General features: G+C 44.2%; 1 protein-coding gene across 12 annotated transcripts in view; it reads right to left on the bottom strand.

The window, feature by feature from the left end:
- The window catches only part of LOC105493592 (neural cell adhesion molecule 1), a 313,546-nt gene that overhangs the window by 52,705 nt on the left and 243,002 nt on the right, over positions 1 to 17,839 (bottom strand). For all 12 annotated transcript variants that reach the window (XM_011761369.3, XM_071075578.1, XM_011761371.3 and 9 more), the window contains exons 2-8: positions 16,623 to 16,697; positions 14,566 to 14,784; positions 13,412 to 13,555; positions 12,885 to 13,022; positions 11,664 to 11,781; positions 11,040 to 11,209; positions 4,213 to 4,355 (exon numbers count right to left, since the gene is read on the bottom strand). In XM_011761369.3, coding sequence (XP_011759671.1) covers positions 4,213 to 4,355; positions 11,040 to 11,209; positions 11,664 to 11,781; positions 12,885 to 13,022; positions 13,412 to 13,555; positions 14,566 to 14,784; positions 16,623 to 16,697 — 1,007 coding nt within the window. The remainder of the gene's footprint in view (positions 1 to 4,212; positions 4,356 to 11,039; positions 11,210 to 11,663; positions 11,782 to 12,884; positions 13,023 to 13,411; positions 13,556 to 14,565; positions 14,785 to 16,622; positions 16,698 to 17,839) is intronic.

Here is a 17,839-nt window from a genome sequence, read left to right as displayed (position 1 = left end):
AAATCATCATCTGTGGGTCTCAGGCAGTACGTAAATGACACCTGGAATTTAGCAGCACTCACTCAAACACCTGGCAATATTTAAAAGGAATCTGTGCAGGATGAGTACTGAAATAACATGGATGCAGAAGCTTTCTGAGGTATCACAATGACTTTCATACAGATGATCAAATTGACCCATTATGACGGTCAACTTTTTTGGTCAACGTAATAGTAACTACTAAGTAATGCATCAACTTTTGGACAGCTGATCTATCTTAATGATCTCGATGACCCAAACAGTTAGGTACCCTAGCTATTATCAGTTGTTGAGCTAAACCAACTCAACTAGCTGAAGCTTAACTGATTGGTAATGGTCATTCTCAGATGAGTGATTAGACTCAATACAGAGACATGATCAAAGGTAGAGTGTGACCTGAATTCAGGCTCATTGTACTTGTTTTTGCTTATCTCCCCCCTTCTTTTATAATGAACAAGAACATTGGTATTCCATTAGAAAGTCAATAACCACACGTCTATGGTTGAATGCCCTCTTTTCCACCTCTTCCCTTAAGAAGACTAATACTAGACTACACTCGGCAGTGAAGCAAAACACAAAGCTGCTTTAACTCACTTACATTGTAACTAACTTTATTAAAGGAATCATTGAACCTTCCACTAAAGTAATACAAACCATGAGAGAGCACTGTGGCACCGTGGCATCAGGTGGCCTACCTTCTCAGCCACCGAGCCAGAAGGAACCCATTGTGGCAGTCCAAGGGCTCTGTACTTGACCTTGTTTTAGTCAACATTTCTATCAGTGACTTGGACAAAGGTATTGCAAATAAGTGTTCATACAAGGTTGGAAGCAACAGCTAATACAAATGTTAGATGACGACTGCATTGGAAGACTATTGAACTGCCTGCTCTTTGCTCTTGGGCTCTATGCTTAGGCTGGGATCCCCACTGACTGCTCTACTTCTTTACTTTTAATATACACATGGGTTGAAGTGCCCCGGACACACAGATTTCTAAGGTGAATTTCTAATGACAGTCAGTCCTGACTGGTTACAAAGATGGACTCAAACAGTCATTCTCAAGCCAGGAGGTGTTTGTATGTGTCATAGTTTTAGTAAAAATTAGAGGTGGTTACTGGCATTTAACAGGAAGGGGACTAGAAATGCTAAGTTTCTTGCAATGCATAGTACAGTCCCAGTGAAGGAAGCCTCTTCCCAAATTGCCACCATGACCCTGTTGAGAAGCACTGGTTTGCAACAAACAAAATGCAATTTTTAACATAAATAAATATAAAATTCTGCAATATTGGTTAACCAATCAATTGCATAAGAACAGGATAGGTGATATGTAGCTTAAATGGGGTTCATGTAAAAAAAGACCTGAGCATTTTAGTTGACCACAAGCTCAATACGAGGCAACAGAATAAGGAGACTGTTAAGAGCTAATGCTCCTTTACCTGCATGACGGCATCCACATCAAAGAGGCAATGGCCCTCCTGAAGTCTGCATTAATTATGCTGAGCACAGCAAAATTTTAGGGGAGCACTAGTGAACTGAAACTACGCAGTATAAGACAACCAGAAAGATAAAAGGTATGGAAACTATGACATATGAGAAATAGTGAAAATAACTGGTGTGTTCAAGGTAAGAGGAGTGGACTGGAGGAAAGTCGAAGAATTTTTAATGGCTCTCATGCAAAGGACTGAGTGGCAGAGGCTGGGAGGACTAAGCAAAGGAAGGGGCAGGGTAGCAGCTCATTCTGCTCTTCAGCATTGGCCAACTCCCCTGCAGAGGACTGATACCATCGCGTTTCAGACAGGGACCGACTAGCTTCCTGGCAAGGATGCTAGGCCAGGGTGCCAGGCGAGACTGGATGACCTCAAAAGGTGCCTCCCGAATATCTATGATTTTAGCATTTTACGTGATCTAAATCTCAGGAGGCTTCTTTACCTGACCAATTAGATACAATCATCTATTCTCGTTTGCTTAGCATATCACCCTGATTTTAAAAAGAAAATGGTTGTTTTCCACTCCTACAATTACAGTGACGCTAGTAATCTTGATTCCTAATTATATAGATTGCAACTTCGGATGGAGGAGAACATGAGGAGAGGCTGCCAAAGTAAAAATGAAATGTATTTTCTGTACTCCAACCAGTCATGAACAGCCCATATTTGTTTTCTTAATTATTAGCTATCCACAGTGTAAGATGGACAATATGCCTCTTTGATGTCAATATATAATTAACAGAAATGGCAAATTTTCTTATATAGAGTTTCACTCAGGCAAATATGTCAGTCTGGTGTCACATCACTAGCTGATTCGGAGGACTTGTTTTAACACTGATTTACTCATGTTCCAATAAAGTGAACTTGAAGGCAAGTAAAAGAAATACAATACAACCAATGTGGCTGGACTGAAATAACGATCTAAGATTAAGACAAATGATCTATAGCGATAGCAGAATTACATAAAAAGTAGTCACTACTAGGCTTGAGACAGTCTCTGCTGGACACCTGTCTCCATATTTAGCAAGTATGAATGTGTATTAGTTCCTGGCTATTATTCTCATTCTAGAAAAATGAAATCATAGCTACAAGCCAGAAGTGCCAACCTATTAAAGAACCTCAGTAGGCACAAATCTTAATAACCTTTCTGGTCTAGATTGGCTGTTGAGCTATCCCTAGAAAAGATATAGAATTCAAAAGCATCATTCATCTGAGGCAGATATTATTTCTGTCCTTCACTGTAGGTCAAAGATATACACTGGGTCACTCTGGACAAAAATCTACTTTTAAGCTAATGTAGAAAGATCTGCCAAGCAGCAGCCTTGTGGTTTAAGCCCTGAAATGTACATTCAATCCGCATAACACACATGAGTGGGGCTGAAATCTTAGCTGAGGGTTTAATTCTAATGTTGATAAAGAAAGTATCCAAGTAAACACCACATCTCTTAATCTAGCTGGTTTTCACAGTATCAAACAGCATATGTGAGTTTCAAAAATATTGAGCAGTTCCTCAGTTGACTTTTTGTTAAGTTGAATTTAACTCTGGAGGTAAAGGTTGCAAAAAATAATAGGTTATTTGGAAGAGCAATTTCTGTTCCATTTGATGCAGTTTTGTTTTCTATTAGTGGGAAAGAAATCAGCTCCTCAAATGCAAATCCCAAATTTAGCTCTGGTATTTCACACTATCCCTTTCTGGCTTTATTTGAGTTTACTCTCTCTAGAGATTTCCTTTGGGCAGGCAGAAGAGTGAAGATCTATCATTTTTGACATTCTGATCAGTAAGCAGTCCATTATAAGTGTTCCATAAGGCAAGGCCATTACTACTGAATAGGTGACAAAACCTGGGATAACTAAAACAGAGCCCATTACTACAGGATATATGAGATGAGATTGGAGAATTACCATAAGAGGGTTTAAGTTGCATTAAAACCAAGCTTTTTCCTCCGACTTTTGGCCCACTCAATAATCAAGGGCTGTATGATGTGGGGTCACCTCAGTTTTTATATATTGTCAACAATGAAGTATCTTTCTGGTGACCTATAAATCCATGGACTTCAAAGCTCAATCTTTCCCACCATTTTGATTTGTCAGGAAGGTTGCTACAATGTTCTTAAACCCTCCATGAATATATTGAAAAACCGGGATGTAATCATCACTTAGAAACTGCTAAATATTTTTGCCTTTAGAACAAAATGATATCCAAATGTGACCAAGAATACAGGCAGACACAATGGCAAACAAGCATTTGTGCATAAGTGCATATATAGCATGAGTATACAAACACAAGAAAAAGAATTAATAGGTTCATTTTGAGCCTGATTATTTCTGGGAGATCTTTCCTAGGGTGCTCTTGAGATGATGACAATGTCACCTGGTGCACCTAGGACATTGCCTTCTCTTTGTTCCCTCACAGCTCCATAACTCGGGGATTGAAAATCACCATTGCCTCCTCCCCACAACATCTAACTTGAGCATGGCCATACATCACGCCCCCGCCAACCTGTCCAAGGAACTGTGCCTATTCCATTGCAAGGGGATGCTGAGCAGGCCATGTCCTGCAGGCTCGGGGAGGGAGGCCCCGGGATCTGGCTGTGGCCTCTGGTGACCATAACCCATCTCCCAGCTCACCAAAGAGAACTGGGCACGAGCAGACTCAATCTGCTTTGAGTCTGCATTCCAAGGCCCTGAAACTCCTGGGCAGCATGATACCTTTTCTTCGCTGCTGATGTTCCGGGTAGAAGTCCTCCAGGTGATGGAGGGAATGGGGTCTCCAGAGGCTTCACAGGTAAGAGTGACCTGCTCCTCCAATTCCATGGCAGTCTGGTTCTCTACATATGTGATTTTGGGTTTTGCTGAAAAGACAAAACATTTCTCTGAGTTTATCTAATTATCGAGCTTTCTGGGTTTCAACGATGACATGCACCTATCCAACAAAGGTTATCTATCTGCTAAGTACAAGACCCTAGTCTAGGTGTTTTAGGAGATACAGACCTGACTCCCCAAGGCTTACAATGATGTAGGCATGTGACAACACAGAAACCATAATAAATAAGAAATATCCTATCGACTAAGAGTGATAAGGGCAAGGAATGCAGGAGGCATGACGCAGCAGAAGAGTGCCTCCCTGGATGGAGCCTTCAAGAGGAGATGGCTTTGGAGCTGGGCCATGGGATTTTCAGCAGGTGGAACTCTAGGGTGGAGATGGAGTCATTTGAAGTGTAGGAAACTGATTGAATAAAAGCAAAGAAGCAAGAATATATGAAGAGATGGCTGGGAAGAGAACAGTGTGGCATGAGGCACAGGAAGCAGAGGCTGGATGGCTGGAATTTTACCTGGTGCCTGGTGGAGGCCCACAGACAGCATTTAATCAGCGACACAAAAGCTTTTGTATTTCAAGAAGGTTAACCTGGGGACATTTCAGGAAGCGTTGGACTAGAGAAAACTTTGAGGTGGGAAAACCAGTTTGGAAGCCCTGGCAATGACCCAGATGTGCGGTAATGCTGGATTCTGAACGAGGTCGTTCGAGAGGAAAGAGCAAAGAGCAGCTTTGAGACAGATGCTGGAGTGGAGGAAGGTTCAGTAAGTGGCAACTGAAGAGAGGGCAAGGAGGGGTGAGAAGAACCAAAAGGAGCAATAAGAAGGAGTCCAAGTGACTTGGAGTCTTAACGACTGGGAGAATGGTATCAGCATTAACTCAAATGAAGAAATCAGGCAAGGAACTGGATGGGGGCTCTGGGGTGGGCTCAGGATGGGAAGGAGATGAGTTGAGATGAGTTCATTTTCCAAATGTTTTGGGTAATGCAAGAAAACACAAGCATTCCAAAGCTAAGTTAAATGTTAAAACATTAGAGAAAATTGAATTTTCCCAATTTAAAACAATTATGCTCTGAAATCGCTGAACTTTGTGTGGAAGAGAAAAGATAACACTGCACAAATGTAACTTATTTCGTGAATAAAGGAAAAGGCCAGGCTATGGAAACAAACAAATGAACCAAAAAACCCCAAGAGAATGATAGCTAGTTTTCGAAAAGACTACATTTGCTTTATATTCAAATTCATACAGTAACCCTAAGTAGGCGAATAAATGACTGCCTATATATATTCTCCATGTTGAGGTCTTTGATGCTGATTTAATAAACAGAAAACAATAACAGAACTATACACTTTTTGTTACAAATGCCTGCTTCTACATGAAATCACCTACATAGTTCAAATATTTGCCTAAAGGTAATGCATACTAACAGCCTGTTTAGCAAATCCTTTTTTGATGGATAGCACATAGGCACATCTCAATCCAAGTTGGCCAAATGTTCATAGATTTCAGTTGATGGAGTCCACATGAATGAGGTTAAACCTCATAGGTTTCCCTATTGTGTCTTCCTTGATAGATATGATTTTCGAGAATATTACAACTTGTATTGGAAGGAATATGTGCTAAGTGCCATTGACAGGGAAATTTTAGAGGGCAAAGTAAAATAAAGGTAAAATAAAAGAAACATGAAAAACAAAAAAGGCTAATAAAATAAAATAAAATAAAGGTAAAATAAGAGCTGAATCTCTATATTATAAAAGTCACAGAATAAAAAAATTAAAAAAAAAATTCAGCCATACAACTGAATCTGCTAAACTCAACAGTTGTTTTGAGGTCCAGAGATAATCTCAGGAAGGTTGAATTTGGGGCCTCTTAAAATCTTGTCAGACTCTGAGATCTGGACAGTGTTTTGCTGACCTTCTCCTGACCTGCGGTACTTTGTCATGGCAGCCGAAGGTTAACAGAAGACAGGCAAGGGTCAGTTGCCATCTATTAGTATTTGGCCTTGGTGGCTCCATTTCACAGACGGCTACAGAAGGTGCATTGTATGACTCCTTAGAAAAAAGGCAAACCATATTCTTATTAAAACATGATCATGGCTAATTTTGTAGAGTCTACAGAGTGCTGTGGGAAGGAAGGCAAGCTTCCCACTGATAACTTAATTCTCTATTACTCTAGAAGCAGTGCTACTGTCAGAACTAATTCAGAAAGCTCAGAATGCCACCTTAGAAGAAGACAGTGATATACATAATTTATTGTCTAAATTGGGACTCTCTTGAGAGTGACATGAAAGGCTCTAAATAATTGCACCAGGACAAAGGGCATTAGTAGGCCAACAAAGACAAATGCTGGGTCACCCTACTGAAAAGATTTCCTCCCTCTGCTTTCCAGCATCTAGAGGAATCTCTCCGGGTTTCATCTTCCTATACCCCCCACCCTCTATTAATTAACCTCTCTTATGAGTTCTTGACTTTTGGATCCCTGTTCTATTCTCCACCTGCCTCCATGGGCCTTAGTGCCTCAGACTGTTCTACTGCACTTTTCCCCATATTTCCTCCTGTGAGTTTTCCAAGAATGCTTTCCACTAAGAGGCAGCCTTGTCTACTCCCACTCCAGTTCATGCTCCTACAACCCAAAGAAGAGCCATGAGGCCCCTGTGTCCCTGAACAAAGAGGCTGGACACTATGCTATGGGGCATGACCACATGCACCTTCTTTCAGGCTGCTGCTTGTCCTTTGCTGTAACCCTCAAGGGCTGCTTGAGACACAGGGCTCCTAGCCACTGGTGAACTTGCCTCAGCCACAGAAGCATGAGACCTCAAGAGCATTTACATGAGCATCAAAGGAATCAATACAGACAAAACTTCTTCAGAGGCATGCATGTGGACAGCAGTAATGAGAATTCACTGCCAAATTTAAAGGATGAGAGGATGCACCTACTTAGTAAAAGGAGCATCTAGCTAATAACTAAGGCAACATGTGCTAAAACATGTCTTTTTCTTAGGAAAGAATGATGCCACTTAGATACAAATGATATCATAAAGTCCCTAATTGAGATATGTCCCGTACATACTGATGGACATCCCTTCTTGAAGCCACAGGACTTCTGGGCTTTTCTTTACTATCTAAGCTACAGGCTTCCTCCCTTTTCTACCTCATTGCTGTAGACTCTACTCCCACTTAGGGAACCTGCCCCATTTCTCCCCTAGCAATGGTCCACGATGGCAAGTTGGAAGGGGATGGAGAGGGAATAAAAGGGAGGAAGAAGATGGAGCCCTAACCAGCTGGTCCCCCCGAGGTGGCTCGCTAGCCCTGTATTAGTCTCTTCAACCAATGGGGAGGCCAGTGGAGGAGGAGAGAAAGGAGGATGAGAACGGGAGGTGGATGGGAAAAGGTGGTGGAGAGGAGGCACCAGGTTCCTTCAGGGAGGCTGTATGAACGCAACTCAGACTATGACAGGGGAGGATTCCCGTTCTGAGTGGACTCAGTCTCTACAAGTCTATGATTCCTGTCTCTTCGGGAGCCCGGCCACCTCTTCTCTGTTTGTCCCACTATGCTCCCTATTCTTCCAGCTGCAGTTTTGGGAAAGAAATTGTGAAATGTGTGTGTGTGTGTGATGAAGAGGGGTGTATGTGTCCAAGGTAGGGGGTGGGAAGACAAATCTTGTCTTAGCAGTTTCCCCGCCCTACTCTCCCTGCCTCATGACCTCCTCCCATCGACCTGACCCACTCTCTTCCCTCTACCATGGTCCCACATGGCCCTGCACTCACTGCTCTGGGGCAGCCATCACCACCAGAGAGGCCTGGAAGAGAAGCCGAGATCTGTTCATGCCCAGCCAAGTTGGGACTGGGTTGCTTTTGCAGAGAAACCATGAGCTACCTGGTGGTGCAGGCAGAGTGCACTAATTCTAGTTTTGCCAGACACTCCCTATATAATTCAGACACAATATGTGTTCTGTTGGGTTTTGTGGAGTTAACAACCATCACTGTTAGATTAGAGAAGGGACTTAGGAGCCACCTGCCTCGGTCTGAATCCAGAGGCACATCATCCCTCTGTGATCAGGTTTCTCCTTTGTAAAACGGGGATAATAATAAAACCTACATCATAGGGGAGTGATGAGGATTAAAAGAGTTAACTTACAGATAGCACTTCACAGAGTACTTGGCACATTATAGGTGTTCTGGTTGTGTTTGATATTATTATTATTATTACTTTATGGAGTTAAAGTCTAAAATAATTTCCAAAAGACAGGTGATGATCGTGTCTCCAGGCTTATCTCCCTGCCACATATGTATGTTTGCTTCATCACATAGAACTAATGACAGTTCCTCCATTTATTCAATCTAGTGCCTACTGTATGCGGGCTACTGTTTCAGGTCTTGGGGATGTATCTGTGAGTAAAACACACATAGCCTCTGTCCACAAGAAGCTCCCATTCAACACAGCCTGTGCTTTTCTTGCCTCTGTGCCTGTGCCTAGGCTGCCTAAAATTCTCATCCACTCCTTCAGCTGGGTAACTCCTACTTATGAAATAGTACCTTTTAATGACTTCTCTAACTTACATCACACAGGACCAGAGAACTTGCTTCCTACAAAACACTGTGCATATTGCTATTATGAAGTCATAACAATGTATTGTCGTTTCAAATTTCAGCATTGACTATCTACATTAGCCTGTGAACCTACTGATGAGAACAGAGTCCATGTTATTCATCTTCTAAACTTGGCAATGACTGAGTCCATAGCAGTCACTCCAATGTTGCTGACTGACACTGACTATCGTAACGTTTGTGCTTATCCATTTATCTCCCTCTTTGTGTTTCCCAGGGTCAAGGGATGATATCCTCCTCATCTCTGTAGCCCCTCTGTCCAGCAACAATGGTGATCAATACACATTTATTAAATGAAGGGATGAACAAATGCATCTATCTTTTTCTATAATATGGAAAAACTTACTAAAACCATAGTGATTGGGGAAGATCAGTCTGAATTCAAGAAAAGACTTTCAAGAATATTTTTCATGAAGTTTAGCTTTCACTCTCAAATACATACAGTTAACTTGAACCAAACTGATAGCCTGTTTCTAAACCCAGCTGTTTACTACTGAATAACCAGCAGACCATTTGCATATAAAGTCTTGATTTTCAAAGGTCTGTGTTTATGAACAGTTCTCCTGATCAGGCTGAATAAGCAGGTCCCAATCCTGATTCCCGGGTGCACATTTTAACGACTTGGGGGCTCCATGCACCAGAGCTGCCCCTCAGACTGGCACCTCCTCAGCAGCGCTGTCTACAGTAGACCAGTTTATCTGTGTGCTTTGTTTTTTTTTTTTTTTGAGACGGAGTCTCGCTCTGTTGCCCAGGCTGGAGCACAGTGGCACGATCTGGGCTCACTGCAAGCTCCAACTCCTGGGTTCACGCCATTCTCCTGCCTCAGCCTCCCAAGTAGCTGGGACTACAGGCGCCAGCCACCACACCCGGCTAAGTTGTTTGTATTTTTAGTAGAGATGGGGTTTCACCGTGTTAGCCAGGATGGTCTTGATCTCCTGACCTCATGATCTGCCTGCCTCGGCCTCCCAGAGTGCTGGGATTACAGGCTTGAGCCACCGCACCCGGCCCTTATCTGTGTTTTCTAAACAGACGTGTGGAGAGACTCGAGGGCCATTAGGTTAAACATTTCTCCGCAACCAATTCTTTTTTCAAGATCAGGTCAAAATGCCTTTCAGTTCTGAAATGAATGGAAGTTTCCTGAGTTTATGAAGATGAAGTGAGCAGGGATGCAAGGGCTCTTCTATGACACTGTTTCACACAGGCCAGGGAAGGAAGCAAACAAGGCAAAGCAGCCAGCCTGTCGGCCACTAAAGTTACCAAGGGCCTATGCTAAGTCTGGCACTGTTTGGAGTCGCAGGGATAACGCCGTGTATGACAGCCAGGGTTCTGCTATCTTGAAGTTTACACACTAGTAGAGGTAGGAGACAGACAATCCCCAAAACAAATATGCAAATGACATGTGTTCAGGTACTGTTAGGTACAGAGAAGAAGATCCAGTAAGAGTCACGAGAGAGAGATGAGTGGAGGTGGGTGGGGGTGGTCGCAGTGCAGGGGGAGCTGAATTAGCCAGGGCAGTGGAGGAAGGAGCCACTGAGAAGGTGAGTTTGAGTTAAGATCTGAATGGTGGATCAGAAGAAGGCAGTTCAGAGTGGGTCAGAGGGAAAGACAGTCCAAGCAGAAGGGATACCAAGGGCAAGGACCCTGAGATGAGGAACAAGCTTGGTATGTCTGAGCGACATGAAGAAGGCCTGTGTGGTCGGAGAACTTTACATGTGCAGCAAAGTGAAAGAGATGAGGCTGGAGAAGAAAGTAGGGGCTAGTTCATGTCTGGTCTCGTAGGCCATTGCAGGGAGTCTGGCTTTTATTCTGGTTGCCATAGGGAGCCACTGGAGGCTTTCAAACCGATGAGTGGCATTTAGGTCATTCTGGCTACTGTGAGAGAAGGGAATGAAGTGGACCAATAGGGAGAGTCAGGGAGGCCAGGTATGAGACCGTCCCACTGCCCAGGTGAGGATGATGGTGGCTTGGACTAGGGCTTAGGTGGTGGAACTGGCAAGAAATGGGTACACTGGGTTATGTTCTGAGGGAGAGTGACCAGGGTCTTACTGATGGACTGAATGTGCAGAGGAAGAGGAATTGTGGCAGAGCAGTGACCTGGGCCCCCATTGCTCTTACCGAAGACTTTGAGGTGGATGGTCGCATCCTGCTCGCCAGCCTTGTTCTCAGCAATGCAGATGTACTCAGCCTCGTCGTTCTTATCCACCTTTTTGATGGTCAGCTGGGAACTATCGTCGCTGAAAATGTACTTCTCGTCATCTTCCTCTTGCTCTATCTGTTCCCCATCCCTAGAGTGTGTAGAAAGGCAAAGTAGCATGATTTCGACCACAGAAGTAAGATGTTTATTTTTAATTAGGTTCCATAGAATGCAGACTGAGTCAATGGGAAAGACTCCTCAGTCTTCACAAAAAGTTAAGGCACCAAGCTGAACGTCCACAATCACCCTTTATTCCTCTATTCCATCCTCTGACTATCCAAGAGCTGCAACTGTACCCACAAAGGTTTAAAAGTGGGCTCCCAAGACCACACCCTCTGGCTCTGACTCTGCCCCTACAAGGCTGAAATTGAAGGAATAATCAATGCACAAGCAAGAGAATCTTAAAGAAAAGAGTCCATTCTTCTCCTGGGGTTGATATTCCTAAGAAGCCCACATCCATTTCACTGAGACACTAACATGGAGCAGACTTCATGATGCCCCATTCTCCTCTAGTCCATGATAAAAGGCATGAGCCAGTGTCTTACTTTGTCCAGCTCATGGTGGGTTCCGGGAAGCCTTCGGCATCACACACCAGGGTGACGGACTGGCCGAGGTTGGCGGTGGCATTCACAATGTTCTGCCTGGCCTGGATGGTGGGTGGCACTGAAGGAAAAAAGGGTGTCATGGGGTGGTTGTGAAAATTTGGAAGAACCCAATGGCCTGGAGAAGAGACACCACTCCAGGTCAAGAGTTCTCAGCCTGTGGGACAAACGTCCTATGCGGCTACAGAGTTAGTGTCAGGAATCGAAATTCGTGTATGTACTAAATAACTTCTGCAAACTGAATAGACAGTTCTCCTACAAACATGCATTTTTTTGTTTTTCATTAGTTGAGAAGCTATAATAAGACATTTTATTCATGTTAAGATGGTATTTAATTTATAGTTGCTATTTTTCATTATATATTTTCTCAGTCAATGCATACTAAATTTAATAACTACTAGAGTCAGAGGAACTCGATGTTAAAAAGGGGCTCTTCATACTGGAAAAAGTTGGACATTACTGCTCCCAGTGGTTAAATGGTTAACAACAATTCGAATGCATCAGCTACAAAAAAGAGTGCCATTTGTCTGGGACTGTGATAAACAACCTTGCACAAAACTGTTTTTTACCAAAGGAATGAGAGGGGGAGAGTTTGGCAAAAAAAAAAAAAAGAAAAAAAGAAAAATGTGTCAAGAGTCAAAACCACTCAACCCTGATTTACTTATTTTCTTAGTACTGACATTATAATTTCCTGTAAACGTCTTGTAAATGTCAGATCGATTCCATGGGTGTGTTTATTTGACACTGCAAATTAAGATTAATAAGCCTATGGACCACAATTCTGACTATTCTGAGGCCTGAGTTGACTGTAATATTTTCTTTGAACATTTAAGCAGAGGACTAACTTCACAATTATGGTAACATCAAGGACAATGAGGATTAATAGGTAAGCAGTGGGAAAGTTTTTAGTGCTGCAGAACAGTGAAGGACATTCAATTGCTGCACGAACATGCCCCATAGTTGAGGGAAGATCCAACAGGCAAGTATATTTAAAAAAAAAAAAAAAAGAAATCTAGATGTTAAGGTGGGGAGGGTATTTAGCTGAGAGGGATGATTGAGTCAGGACAGGATTTAGTTTACAGACCAAAGAGGAAGTTAAGAGAATGATTTTGGAGAACCAAGGTTGTAGCAATGCAGATATCAGGAAGAACGGGATCTCCTCACCATTCACAACGACCTGAATGTCCTTGAAGTTGATCTCCCCCCGTGCCAGGATTCTGCCCTCACAGCGATAAGTGCCCTCATCTGTTTTCTTGATGCCCCGGATCTGCAGGTAGTTGTTGGACAGGACTATGAATCGGACTAGAAGAGATAAGAGGCAGGTTCATCCAAGAATCAGTCGGAGAGCTCTGGTATCTGCAGATAGGGGGCTGAGTCTCTTTCCTGTTTCCTAACTTCAGTCTTAGAAGGTGGGGTTTTAAGCCCAAATAAGAAAATGTGTCCCTGGCTTTGAAATACAGCCAAGAGTAAATGTCTATTAGAAATTTGTCTTTTGTACTGGAGAGAAAATCAAGTACCTAAGTATACCAACTTCAGATATACATCTATTCAGGACCCAGAAACTGCATGAGGGCTCGGGCGCACATGAATCTGAGTTTGGACTGGAATGCCTCAGGGGTTGGTACAGGTGAAAAAGCTAGGGAACTCGGTGCCCTGGGGAAAAGGCAGCTGCCAGGAAATTCAGGTCTCACCATCTTTTTTCAGGATGACATCTCGGCCTTTGTGTTTCCAGATGATGGTCGGCGGGAGGGAGCTGACCACATCACACACAATCACGGCATCTTCCCCCTCCCGGAACTCCTGTGGGGTTGGCGCATTCTTGAACATGAGTTTCTCTGGAAAATGAGCAGAAGAGTGAGGGAAAACAGCTGCTTCTCCCACAAAGATCCCCTTTCACTAGAGCCATGCTACCTGGACTTGACTCCTGGGCAAGTCTCGATCCTGATGTACAGCTGTATAAGAGGGGCACCCTCATAGACGTCAGGCAGAGCAGCTGGCCCAAGCATAGGTTGCCAATGCTTGGCAACCAATATCTGCTCACTGAGTGCTAAATTTATCACATTTTGTGCAGAAAAAGGCCTACAGAATGAAAGGAATATCTTCACCAAGGGTTCCTTGTCATGCAGGATGATGCCAGTGAAGCACAGGTTATAGGTAGAATGAACTGGTGGAACATCCATTCCCCAACGAATAGTAAGAGTCATCAGTCCTTTTCTTGTCTCCTATTCAAACTCCCAGCCCCACCTCAACTTTCTACAGCAGAGAGAATGCTGATGAAAAGAATAGAAAAAAACCATATTTAATGGCAATAAATACCGTACTATCAATACTGTTCCATTAGCTGTCACCCACCATTACTCCAACCACCAGGATGGATGTGTGATATTAATAACAAGGTAACAAGATGTCACCCTCAGATGGGGTTTCAGAGGCAATAGGAACTGCCTGCTCTGAGTGGCGAGAGTGTTCAGATAATGATCCCCCACCCCACTGAGCCCTGGGCTCCATTACCAGCAGGGGAGAGGGAAATAAGAAGGGAGAAGAGCCCAGACTGTAGAACAGTCAGCCAACATTTGGGGAAGGGATGGAGAAACCCGTAACTGCCCTCTAGGAACTGTGTAATTTGAATTTTGAGAATGAATGCCTATGGGGGAGTAGCTGCGACCAGTGTGAACCACGGTTGTGAGTTCTGGGTTGGCCAAGGTCAGAAAAGACTTAGGGAGAGAGAATGGGACTGGTCAGGCCCTCAGCTGGTCCCTCTATCATCATTTCCACCTTTCTACTACCCATGTGTCTCCTTGGCAAGGAGAGGCCAGAGAATGCAGAAGAAGAAGGGGGCTCTTACGAAATATCTTCACGTTGACAGTGGCCTCTGACTCACTGCCATCCTCGCCCGTAACCACACACTTGTAAATGCCGGCGTCGTCGATGTTGGCGTTATAGATGGTGAGGGTGGAGGAGGAATCATCATTCCACACCACTGAGATCCGCTGCTGGTTTGGGGTGAGCTTTTCTCCATTGGGGGAGAACCAGGAGATGTCTTTATCTTTGGCATCTCCTGCCACTAAAGAGGAAGAGATTATTTTTAAGCTACTGAAGTTGAAAAGACTAAGTCCCCTCCAGACTGACAGTGGCTGATCAGTACGAGTTACTGAACAACGGATCAGTCAAGTCTTGAACATCAGGGAGGGGCGAGTATGGCTGCTAGAATGACGTGCAGCCCTTCTTCGGCTCTGCATTTAACTATTATATACTTAACACCTCTTACAATATTCGGAAAGAACTCAACAACCACTTGTGCTAGTTGTTATCATGATCCTATCCCTAATGATGGAAGAGAAGAGATATTTGTTGAGAACTACTGTGTGCTGGGCACTAAGCTAGGAACACACATGCCTCACAGAACGGGTAACCAAGGGAATTTGTGTATTTAGGATTTGGGCTCCAGAGCCTAACTGGTCTGAGTCGACTGATCAGCTTGTTTTCGAAGCCTTGGATAATGGGTCTCCTGAGCTGCAGGTGAGAAATACTGGCTAGTATAGGGGTGCAGATTCCAACCACTTTTTATTTTTTATATTTTTTTCCAGCCACGTTTATTCTAGCATCTGCCTGCACAAACTGGCATGACTGTCATTTCAGCACCCCCTGCTCAGACAAATTCATTTCCTTGCATGCTGCAAAGAAGGTGGCCAGAACCACCCATTCTTCCTTTCCCCAGGCACCAATGAGGAGGAACAGACTGCGGTGGCTGAGCTGCCCCGGCACTGAGCTGGAACAGGGCTCTGACACTGACACTGCCCAGGACACTGAGCTGGAAGGGCGCTCAGATCCGGCAGACGTGGCTGCGCCCCCTGCCTCTTTGCATGGGGCCCTGCCTCTTCACGTGGCACCCTTCTCAGCCCGCACCACCCAGCCCTGCACAGATGCTTAGTATGGAAATGAAGCAGTCTTCCTTTCAGGGCCCATCATGTTTTCAATAAATATCGCTATTTGCAAGATGTGCTGTGGGCTCCACGGCTGCGTCTCCAGATCATTGAAATTGCTGTAATGAAGGCAAAGCTGGAGTGAACACATCTGACGGCCACAAGCCACCTCGTCCGCACAAATCATGACAGCATTTAAAGGCCCCTCCCTGCCAAAAGCTGCTCGCTAAATGTCACCGTTTATACCTAGCTCAGCTCTTTCCTGGTTCTTCCATGTTCTGAATCCCAGTCATGTCACATACGAGAATCTGAGGCTTAACTTGAAGCCTTTTCCTCCACAGGATATTTTCTGATAATTATCTGGGCTGTGGAAATGGGGCATGTTTTCTAAATGTAAAACAAGGTCACCAGGTCTGGCATATCTCAGAGCTCTGGTGGGGACCATGGCACAGAATATTGATATTCACAATAGACCTGGTAAACCAGGATATATGTCCTCACAAGAAAAGCCATACCAGTATTCTATTTACCTACAGGCAAGTTTTAGACTTAGATTTTCAAGCTCTGGGGAATTCTAAGAAATAAGCCTTAAACAGATCCACCAAAGTATTATTTCTGAGCCAGTGCTGTTCTCCATTGTCATTTACAGAACTCTGAATGTATAGAATGTATAGAACAGGAGATGTGGGATGATTCACTATTCTGGAAGTTGCGCTGATTTTCTTAAGAAAACTCCTAGACTTCCTCTGTAGTCAAGGTGAAGTCTAAATGACGGATTTGCTATGTTGAGGCAGCCTTTTGCAAAAGGAAGGAAGAGGCCCTGGCTCTTAAATGGCCACACTATTGACCCTGTAATAGTGCGATGCCAAGAATTCTAGGTGTGGCGTGACCAGCCAGCTCACATGGCCTGGGGGCTCCTGCTCTACCTGGTGAGTTTCTGAAGCAAGTTCTAAAATGCAGCTGCGCACTGGGCACTTGCCTTGGCATAGGAAGAATTTGGACTCTCCAACGCTGATCTCCCCCTGGCTGGGAACAATATCCACCTGCAGAGAAGCTGAAAAAACAAAACAAAACAAAACAAAAATAAAGTCCAGTTCAAACATACATTCCAATTTTCAAGAATGAAACCCAGATCTTCCATTCAAAAACAGGCTTCCTAACTGACTTTAAGAAAGAGTGAAGGGAGGAGGTTGTGTGGGGTTTGAGAACTTGTGCCACCAACAGCCAGGGCCATGTGCTGCCAGGCAGAGACACAGCCCAGACCATTCTCCTATGGAATGGCTATTTTCCATCAGAGAGTGCAAGGTGCCCTGGGAGATTCTGGGTGATCTCTACCCTAAATGTTTCCAACCCCTTGAGAAGACTTATGATCTTGCTCCAAAACAGCAGCATCCTGGGATTCACAGAAATGGTGACCCAACCAATTCCTTCTGGATGTCATCTGAAGTGTCTCCACAGCTATGTCAAGTGCAGGAAGCCTGCACTCCAGAATCAACCTCAGGGATCTCCTGCCAGTTCCCCACGCCGTCCAGACACAATCACTAGGAGGGCTCACACTGATTTTGAAGTGGGGATGGTAAGGGTAAATGCTCACCTTCCCTCATGACTACAGGACCAACACGCCTCTTTCCATAATATCACCACCCCAATTAGTCAGACACCCTTCGGAAATTCTGTAGCCCGTGCCCTGCGGAATTCCCTGGGTCCCTTGGCTACTTTCCCTGAAGTTTTATTTGAACATCCGTACGCTCTGTCATTCCACTGCACCGATAAGACAAAATATACTGCGCCAGATCTCACAGATCCCTGTGTTCATCTGCTCCTTGTTTATCTGCTGGGAGCAGATAACCATTCCTCATGAAAATAGAGTTTTGGGGTGGAAAAATGCTTTATTTCTTTGAATTCAACTTCTTTCTGCCTCTCCTCCTCTTAAGTAAGCCCCAAATCTAAAGGTAAACAGGTATTTGGTTCAGTGCCTGAGGCTTCTTCAGTCCAGTAGGAGGGAGGGGCTTGAACAAAACAGGCCGGGGAATGGAGATTCAGTGAGCCCTTCCTTCCAACAGCCATTTTCTTTTCACAGTAGAATGGAGGCAATGCTCGTTGCCATGGTGACCGGCTCGCAGGCAGAGCTGCCGCAGGTCTTGGTCTATGCTTATTTGATGGAGAGACTACAGTTGTCCTCAGCCGACTGCAGGG

This window comes from Macaca nemestrina, chromosome 12 (genome assembly GCF_043159975.1).
Source record: "Macaca nemestrina isolate mMacNem1 chromosome 12, mMacNem.hap1, whole genome shotgun sequence".
In the NCBI taxonomy this organism is placed as follows: domain Eukaryota; kingdom Metazoa; phylum Chordata; class Mammalia; order Primates; family Cercopithecidae; genus Macaca; species Macaca nemestrina.
Note: the sequence above shows the minus strand (reverse complement) of the source record. Positions and strands in the feature narration are given on the sequence as shown.